General features: G+C 38.1%; 1 protein-coding gene across 3 annotated transcripts in view; it reads right to left on the bottom strand.

The window, feature by feature from the left end:
- ATP8A1 (ATPase phospholipid transporting 8A1) overlaps positions 1 to 22,318 on the bottom strand; it is a 220,851-nt gene that overhangs the window by 38,118 nt on the left and 160,415 nt on the right. For all 3 annotated transcript variants that reach the window (XM_028088628.2, XM_028088627.2, XM_088021182.1), the window contains 5 exons: positions 15,881 to 16,064; positions 15,665 to 15,775; positions 8,800 to 8,874; positions 8,573 to 8,695; positions 5,228 to 5,306 (listed from right to left, as the gene is read on the bottom strand). In XM_028088628.2, the coding sequence (XP_027944429.2) occupies positions 5,228 to 5,306; positions 8,573 to 8,695; positions 8,800 to 8,874; positions 15,665 to 15,775; positions 15,881 to 16,064 (572 nt within the window). The remainder of the gene's footprint in view (positions 1 to 5,227; positions 5,307 to 8,572; positions 8,696 to 8,799; positions 8,875 to 15,664; positions 15,776 to 15,880; positions 16,065 to 22,318) is intronic.

The following is a 22,318-nucleotide window of genomic DNA, read 5'->3' as shown; positions in this document are numbered from 1 at the left end:
ATTATAAGAAGTTTCACAAAGTTGTTATAAATGTGGGTCACAAATTAAAAACAATTTTCCAATAGCCAACATGAAGGAGGAAACTTGATTTGTTAACCAATTCTCAGGATCCATGAGGTGGAAAAAAAAAATCAAACTAATTGTTCAAGGAAAGCCTAATTCTACAGGCATTGAAGATAGGAGAAAACATCCTGAACCTTAACAAAGAATTTTGTTAACAATATAGATGAGAGTTGGGGCACCTGGGTGGCTCAGTCGTTAAGCGTCTGCCTTCGGCTCAGGTCATGGTCCCAGGGTCCTGGGATCGAGCCCTCCACCGGGCTCCTTGCTCAGCGGGAAGCCTGCTTCTCCCTCTCCTACTCCCCCTGCTTGTGTTCCTGCTCTCATTCTCTCTCTGTCAAATAAATAAATAAAATCTTTAAAAAAAAATATAGATGAGAGTCTTAGGGAGACTTCTTACTTTCTCTCAATGAAGTTGTTGGCATCAGACCAAAAGGGATTCATAAATGCAAATCACAGAAGACTGAAGAGCACCAATATGGGTCCAGGCATATGGCTCTTGGAAGGTTTGGCTGAATTCAGGCACATATTTTTAAAGTATTTTGTTATCCAGCAATGACTAACAAATGTGTTTAGATGAAGAGCGTGGTAGCTAACAAAAATCATGACTACTGATTAAAAAAAATAAAAAATTAAAAATAACTGAATAATTAAATCATTGGCACCATGGAAAAATTTAAAACGCATGGCATATGCAGTATAATATCTTACTTATGCAAATATTCAACAGTATTTATTCAAAATCTCGTATGTAAGGACAAAACACATTAGAATAAAGTATGGGACAAGAGAGGCTGAGTGGTGCCAGTACGGAGAGAAGGAATAGTTGGGTGAGTTTGGGAGACACAGACCAGCCTTGGTTCTGTGACCAGTTGTGTCAATGTTGGCTTATAATCCGTCTCCAAGGGAACTGTTTCTTCACTTAAAAAGATGGAATGAAACGACCACCCTGGAGGGGTTTTAATATTAAAATGAGGTTTCCCACAATGCGCCAGTGCTGGGTGCACGTGGCAGATGCTCCAGGTTGTGGCTCTACCCCCTCTAAAGTCTTTGGTTAGAAGCAGTCAGGAAGGGCTGCTTAACAGCCCAGCAATCTAGGAGACTCCTTTTCTCTGTGGAGGTATTCCATGATTAAGGATACAGGATGTGATGTGCTAGGTCTTTTTTAAGATTTGATTTATTTGAGAGAGAGAGAGAGAGAGAGAGAGAGAGAGAGGAGGGCGAGGGACAGAGGGGGAAGGAGAGGAAGAGGGAAAGAATCCCAAGCAGCCTCAGTATGGAGCCTGACACAGGACTTGATCCCACGACCTTGAGATCATGACCCGAGCTGAAACCAAGATTCGGACGCTCAACCAACTGAGTCTCAGGTGTGCCTTGAGGTGCTATGTCTTTTGAGCACACTGTTTACAAACCTGTATCTGCTATTAATCTGCAAATATCTAGACAACCAAATTAACATACTCAGAAATTTACGAAGTACCTGAAAATATCTCATGATCACGTCCTGACTTCCATGCTTTTACACTGGTCCTTTAACCAATGTATACAAGTTATCCAAAAATAATATTTGGGTCCAAGTAGGCTTTCTGGTGATGACTGGTTCATCACGAAGGAGCCAAAGAGTCATTTCAAGATCACTTTGAGAAAGAAATTAAAAAGCCTGTTGTGGGGTTTGTCAGATTCAGCATTTGGCCGATTCAGGTAAACCATTCATTCTTGTACTTTCTGGTCTCTAGACTCTTTTACGCCTAGAAATTATTGAGTATCCCAAAAAGCTTTTGTTTATGTGGTTTATATCTATCGATATTTACCAAGTTAGAAATTAAGGCAGAATATTAAAAAATATGTACTGATTTATCTAAAGATAACAGTAGTAAACCCCATACATATTTTATACAGATTTTATAAATAATATTTCCCCAAACAAAAAAGGTTAGTGAGAAAATTGGCCTTGTTTTATATTTTTATAATCTCTTTAATGTCTTGTTCAAGAGAAGGCAGGTGGATTCTCATATTCTGGTTGAAATATATGAGGGAAATTCAGCTTCATGGAGAGGAGTGTTTTAATAATCTTTTCTCATGAGTGTGGATATTCTTTGATACTACATCAAAATTCGACAAGTGGTTTCTTAGAGGTTAGAGTGTGCAACCTGAAACTGTATCGTGAACTTACAGCACTCTATTACATTAAAGCCAATGGCTCCCCTTGACGCTTTGGGTGGACCTTCAACTCATGCAGGATTCTGTAACCTCATGAAAGCAGCTGGTGCCGCTCACAACTTGAATGGTCCACAGGGCATCCTGCCTGGTACGACTCTCACTGGTGTGCAGAAGGGCTTTCTGCTCACTTCTCATTGTGTCACACAGAATATTAATGAGCTGTGCACCAGGTTTCAAGATATAATAAATGTTTTAGCTTTACAGCTTCTTCGAGGGCATTCTTAAGTGAGACTGGCTTTGGTTGTTGTTTCCTTAATGTCCGTGCATGTCAGGGAAGAATATCATGCCCACTAGTATAGTGGAACCACTATTTGTGCTAAGGTACTAGCAGTTTTACCCACCCTTGCATGAAAAAGAAAAATAATGTCTGGATAATACTACAAAAATTTTGAAATTTTGACATCAGGTACCCCAGAAAGGTCATCATGGGTATTTATAAAGGTGTCTACAGGCCGTACTTTGGGAACCGCCGAAGCGAGTGTATTAACGCATATTTAGCTGCACTTTATATACTCTTACATTTCTTGTGCACCCCGTCCTTTCAAAAGACAAAAAAAAAACCCCAAACCTCTCCTTATTTAAAAGTTAAAAACAACGCAAGACCCCAACAAACCCCTCAACATTAGAAGGTTAAAATGTAATTTATGCCATACACCATTCATGTCTTAAGAAGAGAAAGCATGTGTGCCCTGGACTTGGCTAGGTCTGGGTTCTCCAGGCGGCACCTTTCATGAACTGCCTCCGCTGAAGGTGGCAGGCTTGGGCAGTCTCCCAAAGGCCAAGAGAGCCCTAGGATCTGCTCTCTAGGAGCTGGAGTTACTTGGGAATTCCTTTCAAACCCTGTCACTTATGAAGGCATTTTACGCGCTATTTGGCTTGAGATACTTTTGACATTAAATTTCCTTTTTCTATTTTAGAATGTTGAAATAGCAAGAGATGGACATGCCTAGTCTTTCATACCTATATTGATTTTGCTATTTGAAAATGAACTTTACCGAGAGAAACTGTCTAAGGTCCTATATTATACAATATCCCATGGCTTCAAAGAGTGGAAACAATCTAACTGTCCATCAACAGATGAGGGGATAACCAAAATGTGGTAAATCCATACAAGGGAATATCATTCATCCATAAGAACGAGTGAAGTACTAATTCATGCTGCAACATGAATGGACCAAGGCCGCATATTCCATGATTCCACTCTTATGAAATGTCCAGAATAGGCAAATCCACAGACAACAATTAGTGGTTGTCAGGGACTCGGGGTGAGGAGCAATGGGGAGTAATTGCTAATGGGTGTGGGGTTTCTTTATGGGGTGATGGAAATGTTCTGGCCTTGCATCGTGGTGAATTTGTACAATTCTCTGAATATACTAAGAAAAACCCACTGAACTGTACAATTTAAAAGGATGAATTCTATGGCATGTGAATTATATCTCAAAAAAAAGAATTCCATTGTGGTTCTCCTGGCCTATTAGAGTCAACAGGCTGTAGTTTAGTTGGATTTTCTTACCACTCATTTCCGTGGCTTAGAACATGAGAAGTATGTGGTGTACCGGCAGAGAAATTAACAAAGAAATGAGATGAAAATCTCTGATTAGGACACGAAGGGTCCCACCCTCCCTGGAACACTCACCCCATGCAGGCCCTGACAGGTTCCTGAGCGCTGGCGACTAGCTAGGCACTGTTCTAAGCCCTGCAAACACAACACTGAACTACACTGACCATTCTCTGCTCTTTGGGAGCTTTGACTCTAACAGGGGAGAGAGACAATAAAAAAGGAGCAAATGTATCACACCCTGATTGGTGAAGACACACTAGAGAAGATGAAGGATAATGAGGAGAAGCAACGGGAGCAGAGGAGGGTGGTGTTGGTAGCTCTCTGGGAGCGTAGGCCTGAGGGAGTGAGGGAGAGAGCCAGCTGGACTCTCTAGAGGGGGAGGAAGGAAGAAGTGTAGGCAAGTGGCAGGCTGGATGGAGCATGGTGATGGTGGGGAGGTGATACGGGGGTGGGGGGGGGACATGGCGGAGCTCCCTCAGGTGGAAGGATTAACTACGATGAGTGCTGTGCATTTTGTTCTAAACTTGATGGAGAGAGGCACCTGGTCTGGTTTACGTTTTGCAAGGACCACCTTGCCTGTGGAGAACAGACTGCAGGTGGGCAAGGAGGGATGCACAGGACGTTCCTCTGTGGGCAGTCGTTAACGCCCAGCCAGCCAGGTAAGGCCTTTGCTTCTAAAAGACTGACAGATCCTCTGATGGAGTATGTGTCATGTTTTTATTTCCTGTCGTTTGGGAGCAGAGGCCCAGAGCGGCCGGCTGCCTTCCTGAGGATCTCAGGGTAAGGTCTGCTCGGGGGACACAGCATCCCAGGAAATCTCTTTTGTCGAGTAGCTACTTCATCATTTTTACGGGCATAGGAAATTCACCGTGCTCCCCTCTCTCCAAACTGACAGAATAAAATCACTCCCTCAAAACAAGCTGAGGAAAAGCTTCCATTCCAAGATGAACATAAAAACATATGAAAAAATCTCATTCAAAACATCGGCTCACGTATACTTGAAAACACAGACATTTCTGATCAGGTTCAGTATAGAGTTTGGTGCAAGCCTCGTACGTATAATAAATGGACTACATAAAATATTAGCACTGTTGTCTTCAAACTATACATCGACAGAAGGGGAAAAAAAGTCCTAAAATTTAACTCTGCAAGTTTGGAAAACATGAGAAGTAGAGAAGAAAGGCTTTGCATATATTAAATCACTTTGCTCCCAAAGGAGTAATAAAAATCTTTAAAGTGTGTACAGCTTTTGGATGCATGTATTTTAGGTTAAGGAAAACAGCATAAAATGAAAATCTGCTATAATTTTTAACCTATATTGACAATGAGTTATTTTTCTAAAAATGTAAAAAGTCATCTCTTAGCATTTATATCCTTTCTACTTACCATACTGAAGGGCTTTTAGTGGAAACCAAAACAGAATAACTGAGTGGAAGAGGCCATTTAAACAATGAACCCAGAAAACCTGAGGGAAAACAAAAATCCATGAGAACCACTTGCGATAAACTAGCTCTGTGAACTCTGACCTTTCTTTTTATCTGTGAGCTAGATTCACAAAATGTGTTTCTGTCGGGCCACCACTGTGAATTAATAGAACTGACAGACACTTTCTGCCTCTTAGACCTTCATGGGTCATTTATTTATTTTTATGTTTCCCAAAATGTTTTTTCAGCTTCACTGAAAATTTTTTCTGCTTTTTAAAAACCGAGTATTTAAAGTTTAAATTTCTGCCTGAAAAAGAAAATAATATTTAAAAGAAATGTAGGTGCTGCAATTCTTTAGGTGGGACTATTTTCATAATTCTCGAAGAACAGACTTTTGAAAAGACTGTAATTTGGTGAAATCGCTTTCTCTTTCCCATGTGCAGTAAAAGTGTACACTTTTCAATGGTGAGAATATAATGAATTCTCTTTTTCTCTCCCCCCACCTCTCCACACACACACACACACACACACACACACACACACACACACACACTACATACCAAAAATAACAGGTATACCGCTTAAGTCGTGTAATTCTTTAAAGCACTGTCGCTATTACTGAATTTGCAAAAGGCTTCCACAATTTTTAACACCTGTCAACATCGAATTTCCTACAATTATAACATCATTGAATAGTTATTACTTTTCTATATCTATTGTATTTTAAGAGCAAGGGAGCATGTATCCCTGGTACTTTCTTTGTAGCAAGGATGTGAAAGATTAAGTTATAGAAAACCTGTTTAGAATTCCTATGGCCCTTTGAAGAGTTGCAGTTTTGTCATTTAAAAGTGCCTCTTGCAAGCAAAACTTACGCTAAATAAAATTGGCATGTATTAATAGTTTTAAGCTGTTCAAACAACAGAAATTAAGTTGCCTGCCTCCCAAAATTTTCCACCGTGATCTCAATCTCCTTTGTTAGTTCACGCAGCCACACTGGGTTGTATGATCCAATTTACGCTCCAATGCGTTACACATTTGAACTTGTGTTACTCATTAACCTTTGTCTCTTCTCCTCACTATGTCATTACCACAAGTTTTTATTTGACAGAAAGCACAGGTGGGTGCAAGAAAAATTAGTTCTACTTTTCCATTTTCCTGACCGATACTTATTGTCACATGCTAATCCTTTAACCCCTGTCAGGACCTCAGAACCTCCGACCCTTTTTACCATAACAAACGTAATCATCATCATTCAGGGCAACAATGCTCCTACACTGGGGACCCACAGCGACTGCCGTGTATACAACTCTGCATTTTATCGCCAGTCGTCCCTGAATTTTAAAACACTTAGAAGGGATTTAATCAAAGATTTTTCACAGAAATCATTAGAAAATCCACATAGGCTATAAAAAAAATGGTTGGCAACTTATGTATAAATATTCAAAGGACAGAGGAGTTGCAACATCCATGTGGGCTGATCTGATGACTTTTCAAAATGCATGGGCTCTGCAGATAATGAAGTACTTTGTAAATAACAAAAGAACGGCAAAGGACACAAGGAATGATGCTTCCACATTAAAACTACAGACTGCGTTTTCCTTGGCCGCAAGACTGTCCAAGTTGCCATGTGCAAAGGGTATGAAAAGATGTGACTTTCCAGGAATGGCTTTGGATAATTCTGTGAGGATCGATTTCTGTTTATAAGCAAGAGTACCATGGCGAAGTTTGTGTCTGGGAAGTTAATTCTTGAGAGAGCATCGTGGAGCCTGAGCTATGGTAGACTGGATACTTGTGGCTGAGGGTGATACCACTGTCCAGGTCAGTGAGAATTACTGTTAGTATGCCAGTAGGGCCTGGCACTTTCTCAGCTCTCAAATCACCTTTTCAGAAAAACAAGAGTTCACAGTCCACTGTATCTGTCCTGTGTCCTACCATTCCTTGGAAATACCCACCACAGATAACAAGAAACATTATAGCAAGGTGGTGCGATTTAATACAAACTGGACATCATAGATAAATTTCAAAAAAAAAAAAGCCAAAATAAAACATTAAAAAATAAAAGCATAGATATTGCACACTGTAACTACTAATTGTTTTAAGAGACCATTAAAAATACTTCTCAGAACCAATGGTCTAAGTCACTTCTCAGCTTTTTGTTTTTAATTAACCAAGTTCAGTTATTTAAACAATGCCAACAAGTTGTGTGTGCACACCTGGACAGGCATGCACAGTGAGTTCAGGAAGACCTCGTCTCAAAAGACGAATAACATCCTCGCTATCAACTTGGCACTGTCATTTACAGCTTCGAGGAGCTGAAGCACCTGTCTGCTTTATTCTCTTGGTATACTGAGAATAAACATCATTTGAGAGCTTTGCAAATTAATAAACATTAAAAATATCCTACATTAACTGTCCTAAATTTGAAGCACTGATTACATCTGATTATTAGTGACACGCTAATAAACATGCCCTATATTAGATGGGAATAGTTCTGTGAAGGTGTATTATATTTGTTGCTTTTATTATAGTTTCAAAATGGCATCTGCCTTGACTGGTATAAAATTAAACATTTTTTCTCTCTGAACAGAATCCTCAATGACTAACAAATGCCATTGGAAAGACTTCAGAATCTAAACTTGGAGGAAAATGTTTTTTTTGTTGTTGTTGGGATGAATAAATACCACAGACCCCAAGGGATGACAAATAGTCCGTGATGTGTTATGTAGGATATAAACTCAGAATGTGATTTTAGATAAAATGTCAGATATTTTATCTTGTATTTAAAATTTTATGGCTTGGAAATACTGAGTATTATGACTAAATGAGTTACTGACCAGAGATTATAATGCAATCTAATATTCTAATAGGGTCAAAGTGATTTTGCAAAACAGAAAATTAACAAAGAACGATATATGCCCATCCCTGCCCCCCCCCACCACTTTACACATGTAAAGACAGACCCTGTGGGTCCTGGATGACTGACCCCTGCGAGGAGTGAGCCTTTCCCCACAACACTGCAAAGATAGAAAGTCCGAGGGCCAAAGGGACACTCGTGTCTGTCTTTCAGACCCAATTTACTGCTGCCTGGCAAACCCTAGTGAACTGTGGTTATGCATTAATTTTATAAGAAAACAACAAATAAAAACCCTTCTGAGTCCACATCAGAACCTTCGGGAAAGATGACTTGCCACACTCAGTACCCCGGAGTTCGTTTCCATGGCTTTGGAAGACCAGACGCCCCACGGAATTAAAGCAGTGAAGCGAGTCCCACTGTCCACCCCAAATATGCCGGGCCAGTGTGTCCTACCTTGGTGTTGAAGTCCAGGGCATTCTGAGATGTTTTGTATAATTCAGGATACTTCAACATATTCTCTTTTCTGCATGATCTCTCAAATATTCCGAGAGTTAAAGGAGGCATTGCTGTAAACATCTAAAGGGCACACACTGGTCATTACTCCAAGCAGCCTAATGCAGGGTGAACCTTTATTGCAAAGTATTTAATAAAACAGGAATAATCAAATGTCTTAAACTTACCACATTATAAAGACCTATACACCATCTCTCAAAGAGGATCTGTCCAGAAAAGCCATTAACAAAGGCAAACCAGATCTAGGAAGAAAACAACCCCAAACCCCCCAAATTAGAACACAAAAAACCATAAATGCATTGCTTAGAACCCAAAAACTCAACTGCTGCATAACAGCAGTATTAACATAGGATTTTCACAACTTTCTTGAAAATGGCATTTCTTTGTTTTGCTTTCTAATTTGAAGGGATGCTTTCAGAAGGTATTTGTTATTTAAGTCAGAATGAGTTTCAGTCAAAAAGGAATCATATTAATAGGCAAACATACATTTAAAAAATTAAATATAACCTTATTTTCTAAAAGGCAGTTTAGGGAATATATTTTGTCCTTATATTTTTAGAGCTTTAATTCCTTTTTAAAATATTTATCTCTTGGTAATTAAAGAGATAAATACCTCTTGGTAATTAAAGAGATAAACTGTTGTTTTGATTATATAAAATAACACATTTGTTTAGAAAATGAAATGATTTCCTCTAATAATATAATCACAGTTTTCTTCTGTGTTGGCTGCATCCATATAGGTCATTTATATACACTCACAAATTTACCTTACTGGAAACTTACTGTATATGATGTCATGTCGTGCTCCTTTCCCGCTGAACATTACATAATATAAATTTTCTTAAGTTGTTACATACCCCTTAAAATGAAATTAGTAGATGTACATCCTCTATAGAGTGACTATAACTATTTTGGGATATTTAGTTTGCTCTCAGTTTTTGCCATTATACATAATTCTGAACAAAATATTCTTGTACAGAAAACCTATACATCTCTATTTTCTAAGGATGGATTATTTTTTTTGTAAATAAAAGCTTTATTAAGGTATAATTGGTGCACAAAAGACTGCACACAGTTAATGTATACAATTTGCTAAGTTTGGACATATGTGTACACTGGTGAAACTGTCACCATAATAAAGGTAATATACATTATCCATCACCTCCAAAAATTTTCTTGTGGCCCCCCTCCCCTTTTTAAGGATAAATTCTTAGAAGTAGAATGAATGGGTTAAAGTTTATAAGCTTTTTAAATATTTCTTGATAATTATAGCCATCCAAAAGTGAAATTTGAATTTATATATTAAAAATACTTGGTCACTTGAATTTATGCTTTGATTAAGCATAAATCTTCAAGTAATAAAGCATAATGTTCTTCTTAAAAACAGCAGCCTTAACTTTGGATACAAAATGAAAGGCAATATAAAAAAACCTTTCTCTAACATGTTTAAGACAAACGGAAAATTAAAGTGAATATTAGTAAGTCAATAATACATAGATTGCTTTTAGAAAAGCAGACCTAAAATGTAATTAAAAATCAAGCTGATCTGGAAGAGTAAAAAGTCTAGCCCGGCAAGGAGGTTACGTAAACACATACACAAAACCAAAGCAAAACAACAACAAAACCTGTTGCAGGAAAGCAGTCTTGAGGTGCCAGTCAAGTGAATTTTTGAATCAGAGTTGCAGGGACTTTGCTACACTTCACGTTTCATTTAACCTCATTATGGAAGCATGAATTGCTACAAATTCACCATTTATCAATATGTACCCAGGCTGGCCTCCCTATGAAGAGCTTCTGTACCCACATTGATCTTTTTCCTTTTTATAGTGGAAAGGAATGATTGAACATATATAAAAACGAATGTCTGCTTCATGAGATGGAAAAGAAAACAAAGCAGCATAGCACATGAAAAATAAGTCCAAATTGTGTTAGGGTTGTAACACACATTACCAACAACAATAACAGAAGCATAGGAATCAGAGTCAAATCTGAAATTCTTGCTTGCTTTCCTCCATCTATTTACAGACAAAAACTGAACATTTGCCCTAGACTAGAAGCCAGGTCATTCATTTGTGCATGCTTTAAAAGAACTTAGCATGTTTATATGAAGTTAGGTTTATTCCTTAGAGTGGTTTTTTTTTTAAGCGTAAGTAGATACAAGGTGACAAGACGGGCTTTAATGCTCTCTGTTGTGTTTTCACATTTGGCCTTTTTCAGATGTGGATTATGTAAATACATATTTGTGATACTTCGGGTGATAGTAATGTTCTCCCTGAAGGGGACTGTGACTTATTGCAGCAATACACACTAAGAACGTCTTTGAGATATCTTAGAGTATGATGGAAATATGTGGAATTTTTAAACACAAAGTTTCAAATTATGGCCTCATTAGTCTATGAAGATGTGGTCCAATCACTGTTGGTCTGAAAAAAGATGCATACCAAATTATCTAACGGATAGGACTTGATTCAAAAGTTTATAGTCGTAAATGTACCTGCAATCATCAATGCTATATCCAATGAGAAAATCATGTTAAATTTGTGTGTGAGTAAACATTTGTAAATGTGAATGGTCTCCTAGCTTTGTATGTAACATTTGGTCTGGATTCAAATGCCACTATGAGCTTGAAATTTAAGAACCTCCCTCAAATCAAGTAATATTTACAGAAAGCTTAACATTCAAAATAGTTTGCAAATAAATGAATATGTCTGCATTCAAAGTTCATTTAAAAATGCCTAATTTAACTGCTTTATGAAAGAAATGCAGAACTTTTTAAGTGGAAAGCTATCAACACATTTTTAACTTTTTACTTCTCCTATTGAAAGGTACGTGAACATGTTTTTACAAATTATCTTCCTGCATTAAAAAATTCTTATTCCAATTTTTTTTTTAAAAAGGAGACATGACTAGAATATGAACAGAATCCTTCAATATAGGATTTTGTTCCAATATAGGACACCTTTATACAAATATTTTGGCATTCAAGTTTACATATTTTAAAGGAGAAAGAGAAGGTCTTTGATAGTGAAGAAGTCTACGGAAAGGCTGATTTCAAGCTAGTCTGATTTGTAGTTAAAAGATGTATTAGAAACATAGCCTGTACTAAATGAAACAACACCTAAATGACTATAAACACATAAAAGCCCCTCCTTTGATTCAACCAGAACCATGGATGCAGAAAGAAAATACCAGTCTTTCTGGGGAGGTATGGAGATTATTTAAATTCACAAGAAATCCATATCCCAGCACAATGTGCTCGGAAAGTATCACCTCTTTGACTTTAATCAAAGCTTCCGGAACCGAGAAACACTACACTGTTTTGGGATCTTAGCAGAAAACCTGGATGCGACCAATCGTTTGAAAAGAAAAGGTCCTATTTTGCTAGGAAGGAGTCAGATTATTACAGAGGAAAAAAAATCCCTTTAGAAAAGAGCCAGTGATTTCAATGAACACCTAGGGCTGCTGCTGGGCGGCCACCACAAGTAAGCATTTTATACTGCACCTGCCAAGTCTGTGTGTGTGTGTTTGGCTGTAATTTATGGCAATGAAGGAGCTAGATAGTGACGTTCCTGGTGCTACAGCAATGGGAAAAGCACTTGTTGCTGATAATCTATGAAACCCGTAGCATTCCAGGCCATTCCTTTATTACCAAAGAAACTTCAGACCTGCCTCTCCTGGTATTATTTTCTGAGTTCCACGTCCCAGCAGAGGCGTGGCAGTTAAAGCTTCACAGACATTTTCCTCATGGAGCATTTCTGCATGTTAAACAGCAGCTTACAAACAGTCAATGAGTCCTCTGCTCCCACGCCTGATCAGCACAAAAAACTGAAAGGAGAGATTCGAGACTGGCAGTTGTCCTCACTAGAGACACCCAGCGATGTGTTCTCTGTCTATTCACTCACGGGAGTGACATGAGCCATTAACATCTGCAGAACTTGTTTTAGCTGGCAAACGTTGGGTATCTGGGAATTGATTTAAAAGGTCAATTCCTGTCCAAGACAGTTGAATTATATTCAAAATATATTTTTATAAAGTGCTAAAAGAAAAATACCTTAAAAATGAGATTTCCCGTAGAGTTTAGGACCTACTTCCTTTTCCATGCGTAAAGAATTTGATCAGTGCTAAATATCTCACGAAGAGGCTTTAAATTCAAAGCCAAGTGAAATTTAGGGCTAATCTACCACAAATCACGTAACTCTGGATCTGAAACAGAGCGTGCAGTTTTAGTCTTTCATGTAAGTTTAATATATTTTATTTCCCCCATTAGTATGTAAGTTTTGCCCACTTCATTGTTGACTGTCAAATAATCTAGGTTTTTAAAAAGCAACAAGTTGCACACTCATTTCATTTCATAAAATTAAATTTTTGTAAGCAGATTTATTGCTGTCAGTGGCTTTAAACTCCTGGTATCTTCAAAGGTATTTGTAAATAACTGTATAAACTAATATTCTTTTGAATATTAATGGGATGAGAAGAAAATACAATTAAGAAAAACTAGGACTATAGAGGGGATTGGGAATCAAAAACTATTATTTTAGAAAAGAACCACAAATTTACACATACAACAAAGAATGTATCTTTTTTTGGACCTTATAAGCTATTTTAGAAGTGCATTTTGCTTCAAAACACAGATTATTCCAGACAAAATTCAGCAGTAATGAACAATAAACTCATGGATTATGTTGTTTGTCTCCAAGTACTTGATTATTTTACCTAATGGGTTGTAACCTAATTATAGCATTTTTGTGGACCAACAAATGGAACTGTCTGCATACTTTGAAATTAACTTTCAAATTTTCCTGGCTTGTCTCATAAGAACTATGCTCAGTCAACATTTTAATAAGGAGATAAGCATTCTGACAGAGGCATAAAGAACGGCTGAACGAAACAGACAGCAGCTCCCAACTAAGGATCAGTAGCGTAAATGTGAAATCCATGGATTTTTTCTTTGTTTATAGTGTTACTTCTCTGGTGTAAAGTACGAGATAGTCTTTCCATACAGCAAATGGTTAGTTGTGTCTCTCCTGACAGATGTGTAGAAACAGCAGATTAGAGGGCAGGGTGGCATAAGCAGACATGTGTTAGGGAGCCCTGGGCAGATTTACGAGGGTGTGGGCAGGTCCCCAGACAGGAGTGGAAGACGGAGGGTTTTCTTAACAAGCTACGGGGCCCTTATCCCCATGCTGTGTGGAGCAGCAAGGAGAGCAAGAAACTGATAACCTCTACTAGAGTTTAAGTATTACAAATACAGTTTTGGATGATAAAATGGCTATATGTTTAAAAAAAAAAAAAGGTAAATAACTTCTCTATCATGTCCCAGTTAATCATCTAGTTCAATTTATCCACAAGTGTTGTGCTGTCCAGTATGGTAGCCATGGGCTACATAGGGCTCCTGAACACCTGAAATGTGATTAGTCCAAATTGAGATGTGCTGTTAGTGTAAGATACACACCAGATTTTAAAGACTTAGTATGAAGAATGTAAAATATTGCATTCATAATTTTGTTAAAGTGATTACAGGTTGAAATGATAATTCTGATTTTACTAAGATAAAGAAAATGTCATTTTAAAATTAACCCGGGCTTTAATTTTTACTTGTTGTTAATATGGTTCCTAGAAAATTTAAAATGACACATATGGCTTATGTTGTATTCTATTGGCAAGCTCCTGGAGGACAGGAACCATGCTTGATTTACTTTGTCATTGCTGAAATAATAAGCCTGGTGCCTGGCACCCAGCAGGTGCTGCAAAAATGTTTATAAAACAGAATGCCGGGGCACCTGGGTGGCTTAGTCGATTGAGCGTCTGCCTTTGGCTCAGGTCATGATCCCAGGGTCCTGGGATCGAGCTCCACATTGGGCTCCCTGCTCAGCAGGGACCCTGCTTCTCCTTCTGCCCCTCCCCCTGCTTGTGCTTGTGCTTCTGCTCTTTCTCGCTGTCAAATAAATAAAAATAAAAATCTTAAAAAAAACCCAGAATACCTCCCTTTAGAGGTGACATTCTTGACCTGGATTAAGCTTTAACTTTAGTAATAATGTTCTATGTGGTACCAGAAAAGGAATATAGAAATTTGTTGCCATCCAGACATAGGAACTGAATGTTCTGATAAGTTTTAGACAAATTCCTCATATCTGAACTCTCGCTACCTACCAACCAACTCAGAAGCCAAACCGGTCTGGATAGCAAGGCATACTTGCATATAAGTAAGTTTGAAAACACAGTAAGAACTATGAGATGACCAATACGAGCAAAACTATGTGTGTATCCTTCCTGATTCTACCCCTTAGAATTGCTACCCTCAATTTTATGTCTGTCATTCCCTTAGTTTCTTTTTAGTTTTCCATGTGTGTATCCTTAAAACACTATACTGCTTTCTCTAGTATGATCTTAAGCTTTACAAAAAAGGCTATGAAGTTTGTGCTTTTTTTTTTTTTAAAGATTTTATTTATTGGGTGCCTGGGTGGCTCAGATGGTTAGGCATCTCTTTGGCTCAAGCCATGATCCTGGAGTCCTGGGATTGAGCCCCACTTTGGGGGGGGGTCCCCTGCTCAGCGGAGAGCCTGCTTCTCCCTCTCCCCCCATGCTCATGCTTTCTCTTTCAAATAAATAAAATCTTTTATTTACTTATTTGACAGAGAGAGAGAGAGCACAACCTGGGGGAGGGGCAGAGGGAGAAGCAGGCTCCCTGCTGAGCAGGGAGCCAGACTCTAGGCTTGATCCCAGGACCCCGGGATCATGACCTGAGCTGAAGGTAGACACTTAACCAACTGAGCCACCCAGGTGCCCCAATCTGTAGTCTCTTAAAAACTGAAAACATTACTTCATTAATTCTAATTCAAAATATCTTACCAAAACAATGTAACATTTTTAGCCCCAGAAAATTTAAACATTCATCATTCTCTAGGGCCAACAGACTTTAACATGTTTGGAAGTTATAAAAAGTGGGCAAATGAAGGATTCACTAAAACAACGAGAACTTTTCTTTAAATATTTATGCACCTGACAAGGATTTTAAGCTTAACCTGCGATTACCTCAATAATATAGAGGACTATATTCTTGTAGAAGCAGTACAAAATGCACTTGGAGACTCTGTTATAGTTCCAGGCACCATGCACCATCAATAAATTCTTCAAGTACTTGAACTAAAATAAAAGTAGAAAAGAATTAGTACGGAAAAGAATTAGTATTTTTCTCTTCATACTGTCAGCTGAGTATTCATGCTGTGTTCTGCAGAAATGCTGCTTTACCTGAGCTATGGAGTAATCGGAAGAATTAGCTGCCTGAAGGCCTTCATTGCCACTTATACCGACACCAACATGCGCCGTCTGTATCATGCTGACATCGTTGGCTCCATCACCAATTGCAAGCGTTATGACTTTGACTTGTTTCTTAACCATCTCAACAACTTCAGATTTTTGAAGAGGAGAAACCCTTAAATTAGAACAAATTATCAATTACCTCTGCTTTCTGGAAAAAAAAAGGAATTCTGAAATGTCATTGTCTTGAGGGAGAAAAGAAGCAGAAGATCCAAAAGAAGAGTTCTATGAAACACCATTATGGAAAAGTCTTAGGTTCGCAAATGTTCAGGTCTCTCTTAACCTGGCTGCCACTTTAAGGACAAAGTCAAGTCTAAGATGCAAACCTCTAGGTGGTAGGTAGAAGCCACAATGCCCTGTTAAATGCTATTTTACCAGAATGGTTGCATTAATTTGTTAAAGAAATAACACTGGAGTTTAGAAATTGCATTACTTCCTAACAAATAACATTGAAATTTCAGATTCTTCACTTGTGAATGAAAAAGGTCAGAAAGGCTGCTGAATGGTAGTCTAAATACTATACTAACTAAATCCTATACTGTACCTGGAAGATAAAAGTTTTGAGCCTCTGGAAGCAGTTCTTAGATCATTTACTAGATATACATTTAAAAACAACTTAGAACTCAAATTAACAGTAGGGAATTGGCTAACCTCTTGACCTGTGCTCAAAACCATGATGAATCAACCAAAATAAACGCCAAATGCCTGATTACATAGTCCACGTGCCTCAATTTTCTTCCAAAGTTACTAACGGCCAAGTGGAATCAAGCAACCTTTTATACAGACGTGGATCAGGAACAGAGAACACCAGCATCTGTACTAAAATCCTATTTGGTATTAACTTCGGATCAGTGTACCACAGACTTTTAAAAATCCACTTAAGAAATAAACCCCATGACAATGAGGGAAGGGTTCAAAGACAATATGCATCAGCATCATCAGTATATCATCCACAGTTACTGCCAATTAAAAGAGGAAAACTAAACAACAGTGAACTGAGTCAGTGAACTATGAAAACAGTAATTAAATACGAAGAAATAACTAACATACACCATGTTAGTGGTCATGAAAAATAACTCATTTAATTCTTTATCAAGATGAAGTGGAATAGGTGTCTAATACATATCTGCTAGAATGTCTGGTAAGTCATTTATTACTCTACATAAGAATGGAGACCATTACTCTGAAAGACGACATCTTGCAATTTTCCTGATTATTTCCTTAGGAATAATTCCTAGCACAGATATGCAGCTTTAGGAGGCCCTCCTGCCCTTCTGAAAGCCTTCCATCAGGGAAGCCCGGTTTTCATTTCAAGTTTGAGAATCATTACATGAGACTGTGAGTTACTTGCAGAGTGAACCAGTCTCCTCATCTTTGTATTGCTGGTGCCGATTCAGAATAGGTACTCAATAAATGGTTGCTATATGAAAGAATTATGTGTAATTCTTTTTTTGGATTTCCTTTCAGAATCTGGCAACAGCACAAAATGACCCAACCATGAACACAGCAAGCAAAGGGGTGTGAGTAGCAGCCATTATGGGCTTTTTCACGGTTGGCCCCCATTTTTCTTTGAAGCAATTTTCCTTTCATTTTCACATTTTATTTAATTTTTCTTAACAGGCTAATATAAATTGGTAAGCCTGCTGGCTCTAGGCCAATGTTTTAGACATGGACTAGAGCTAACATTTAGTAAATGTCAAAAAAGAATGCTCACCAAGAAATGATCTAAACAGCAAATGGGAAATAGACATGAAAAGAGAGAAGCATTTGAAAACATTCATCAAATTCCCTTCACAATTTAACAGGCTCACAATGTACATAATTGTGAAGTCACACCATGGGATTGATGGAGCTAGAAAACAGTGGTATTTTTTTTTCTTTGGCTGAATGTGTAATAAAGGAGAAATCTCTGCATGGTGAGCTAATAGTAGTGATTTAAATCAACATCAGAAAAGAGCTGGACTCAACTCTGTTTTCTTTCTTCATGGCTATTACAACCAACCACTATTTTCTCTGCCTGACACTACAATTTTCAATGTCCCCAAATTAAAATTGGCTGAGGACTTTCACCAACTTTGTGAGTGTGGTTAACTCAGGTGTTAAAAACGGACTATTGATCCCCCTGGCAAGAAGTGTGTGTGTGTGTGTGTGTGTGTGTGTGTGTGTGTTTTAAAGATGATGATACAGTGGGAGGCCTCCCCAAGGTTACACTGCAACTGTTACTAGCAGTAGCATCTATAAGCTAACAGCAGACAATGGGCTTGGAAGAAGATTCAAGAGACAGTGGAAGCCTTCGTATCTGATGTGTTTGACATAGCAGTTGGTTGCTTAAAAAAAGATGTCTGATTTAAGTGGGGATTCATAAAAAGTAAAATATACATACATAAAACATTTAACTCATAAACATACAAACTTGTGATATAGAGCAAAGAACCTACTTTGCACAGGGGTCTGCTTTTTGAGATTCTGCATATTTTTTTGTGGCAGAAGTCTCACTCATGAGGTGCAATCCATGGTTGGTTCAAATGGAAATCAGAATATAATGATGCCTCCACCTCAGTTTATTGTTTTCTTATGCTCTAGATTAAAAGCAATTTTTTTTAACAACTAATGCTCCCTAGAGCATTATACCTAGTTTTCCTAGCAAGAATTTTGACTGATGCTTAGTAAGCAAGCACCAAGTCAACTCATGAAAAGTGTCCTTCCAGCTCTGGGTGTGATGTGCTGTGGGCCCCAACAGCATGTCTTAGGGAGGGAATGTGGTTCAAGGGGACTCAGGTTAGTCAAGCTGAAATCTGTTGAAAAGATCTATTGTTTTTACAGCATCCATTTAAAAAAATTTTCCTTGCTATAAGGGGGTGCCTGGGTGGCTCAGTCCTTAAGCAGCTGCCTTCAGCTCGGGTCATGATCTCAGGGTCCTGGGATCGAGTCCCGCATCAGGCTCCTTGCTCAGTGGGGAGTCTGCTTCTCCCTCTCCCCCTGCTCATGCTCGCTCTCTCTCAAATAAATAAAACCTTTAAAAAATATATTAATTTGGATTGCCCACCAAAATATATCTTTTTTTTTATAAAGGTAGATACCTAGACCTATCTCTACATATGTATCTGAATTGAAAAGAAAATGAAAAGAAAGGACACATGGGTTAAGGGGTTTTGAATGAAAGTGGGATCAGAGATGACCTGGAGGTTTCAAATGTGAGTGACAGAGAAAATAATGGTCTAAACGTTAATGGAAAAGGCAGGATTTATAGAGGAAAATTCTCAGGGAAGTTCTAGACCCTTGGAAGTTGAGAGAGCAGTGGGATGTCCTAGCAGCATCATTAAGTATACTGAATGAAGAGTCAGAACTAAGCTTAGAAAAAAATGCAGAGCTGGGGATGTGCCTTCAGGCCATTTACTCACTCATCAAGTGATCCTTTAGTACATGATGAAATTTCTATGGAAGAATATAAAGAGGAGAAAGGAGAAGAAAGTACAAGATCTTAGGAGAAGGATCTCAAGATCCTTCTGCCCCTAAAAGTTATTAAGAACTTTTTTGAACTACTGTACCAGGAGTTGATATTATGAGCCTATATATAGGACAGTGGTCTCTCTATGGACTCTTGCTCCAAGGAGACATAAGTGGCAGAGAGAGACAGAAATCTCTCCTTCATGGCACAAGGTCCAGCTACATTTCTCTGTCTAGGGAGTCTTGCCTACAGGAATGGTGCACTCCCACCTGGCAAGCATGTCTACTTAAGAAGGCCTGGAGTGCTTCCCCTTTCTAGCTCTGCTCTTTTGTGACCTTGCTCTTAGAGTGGTTAAGAGCTATGGCCTCCATCTCTTTCCATTCTTGGTATCTGATTGGAGCCCACGTGGGCACTGGCTCTCTTCCCTTTTCTTGTGACTCTGGGTGAGGAAGGACTGGAACTTCCTTAGGCTGTAAGGAAACCAGCTTGCCTTTCCTTTCTTCCTTCTCTCCCTCCTTTCTGGGAATTCTCTATGTGGATGGGTTTCACCAAAGACTTTTCTCTCCTCTTACAAATACCTAGTGGAAGATGAAATGAGTGGTAGTGCTGGCTACTGACAGAAATGGAAATAAAATCCTGAAGATGCCAGGAGCTAAAGAAGTGTGTAAATTTGAGGGTCACACTTAGTAAAAATCTATGAGAAACCTTTGGGGGAAACATGAAGTAGTGGATACCTGTCAGAAGGTAAATGGTGTAGAAGGAAAGAGTAGTGTGCCAGGGGCCAGAGATGAACACACAGGCAGGGAAAGTTTTTCAGCTGTTCTGTTCACTCCCCGTGGTGCCTTGTGTGAGCCCAGGTTGACCAGTGTCAGGGAGGTGAGAGTGGCCTAGGTGGAGCAAAGGGGCTCCTCTCTCACTGTAACTGAAAACTTTGATGTAGGCATGGAGCTTGTGGAAACTCAGACTCCCCCAGATAACATCCTTGAAAGACTCCCCAATTTCAGGAGCATCCCCAGTGCCCTAAAACTAAGACCCCAGGAAAATTCCCACTTCATATCTAGAAACAGGAAAGTTAGAGCTTTCTAGTCAACCTCAGGCCATGGAGACAGGCAGTGACAGGTGCCAATGACATGGGTGTGTTAACAAAGCCTTCAATGTTACCTTACCTAGGTAATTTATCAAAACTTGGCTGCCTCTAACAAGATCAATACTTGGGCAAAAGAACAAGGGGAAAACAGGGATTCGTGAAGCTCAGATTGAGCCCTGTCTCCACTCTACCTCAAGTTCGGATGTAGCTGTCACTTTTCTCCCAAAGGACTTTGCTGCCATTAGGGAAAATAAGGAAAAATATCTCCCAGGGAAAACAAGAGAAGATCATGAGTACAAAAGAAATTACAATGACTTATAAGAAAGTAGAGCTAGTAAAAACAGATATAACAAGAATTTTTAAAAGATATGATAAAGCAAACAAACAAACAAAAAACCTTGGCAGGATTTGGGAAGATACTGAAAACCTGAAACCAGAACAAGCAGTTATAATGAAGAACTGAAAATAAGAAATATAAAAATATAACTGCTACAGTAAAAAAGCCAATAGTAAACTGAATAGTAATAATAGGGCCTGGAAGTTCAAATTAAAAAAAAAAAAACTAGGAAATTAAATGAAAATGAAAGATTGTTAGAAAAATGAAAAGAAATGGAGAAATATAGGTGGCTATTCATAATGGGAGTTCAATAAGAGAATAAAGAGGGACAGAATGAAACAGAATAATTTTCTAGAATTAAAGAAAAACATGTTCTTCTATTAAAAAGGATTGCACAGTGCCAAGAAGAAATACAAGAAAAAGGTACATACCCCTAGACACATTATGGTTAAATTAAGTTTAAGAAAAATTTCTAAAGGTTTCTAGAGAGAAAAAGCAGATTACTTACAAAAGAAATAAGATCTGACTGAACTGGATGGATACACAAAATTACTTTAAAATCTTCAGTTCTTGTCTCCTTATGGAGGGGGGCAGGGAAAGAAAGACATACTAATACATACAGACATTAAGCAAAAATATGGTTATCAAAACCTTAGAAATAACCAGACATAGAATACAGATTGTAAAGCTTGCAAACCAGTAGAATATAATCTGATTTAGACAGTGGAAGGTAGGAGAAGAAATAAAAAAGCATAAATAAATTAAAAACTCAAAATAAGATCAAAGAAATGAGGCCAACATAGCAATAATTGTAATAAATATAAATGGGTTAAATTCACTGACTGAAAGAGATTCTCAGATTAGATTAAAACAAAAAGATCCACCAATATATATTGTCTAAGAGACATACTTTAAAATAAGAACTAATAGAACACTTATTTGTTCACTATGTTTTAAGCTCTCTACTTGTTTTAATTCATTCAGTTCTCAGAAGAACCCTAGAAGAGATAGGTTACTATTATTGTCATTTTGCAAATGAAGACACTGAGGCACAGAAAGATTATATAACTTAAGGCAAAAAAGCAAGTAAGTGGTGAAACCAGGATTCAACTCTAAGCAGTGTGGATTTAGAGACAGTATTGAACATAAGGGTTTAGGAAAAAGAAAAAGACAAGGCACATACAAAACAAAGGAAAGCCAGGTTAGTGTTATTAATATAAGACAAAATAGAATTCAGGCCATAGGAAAAGCCCTGATGTCAGAGAGAATCTTTATGTATGATTTCTCACCAGAAATATTCAATTAGGCCATATAAAAGAAAATTTGATAGATTTCTAAGAGTAACATAATTTTTAATAATAGCTACCAATGCACTGAATACACGTTAACCCATTTATTCCTCACAACTCTATAAGAGCAATTATTATTATTTTTTAAAAGATTTTATTTATTTGACAGAGAGAGACACAGTGAAAGAGGGAACACAAGCAGGGGAAG

The sequence above is a fragment of the Eumetopias jubatus genome, unplaced genomic scaffold, assembly GCF_037043125.1.
Source record: "Eumetopias jubatus isolate StellerSeaLion01/CBP00866 unplaced genomic scaffold, mEumJub1_p1.0 scaffold_2, whole genome shotgun sequence".
Classification (NCBI taxonomy): domain Eukaryota; kingdom Metazoa; phylum Chordata; class Mammalia; order Carnivora; family Otariidae; genus Eumetopias; species Eumetopias jubatus.
Note: the sequence above shows the minus strand (reverse complement) of the source record. Positions and strands in the feature narration are given on the sequence as shown.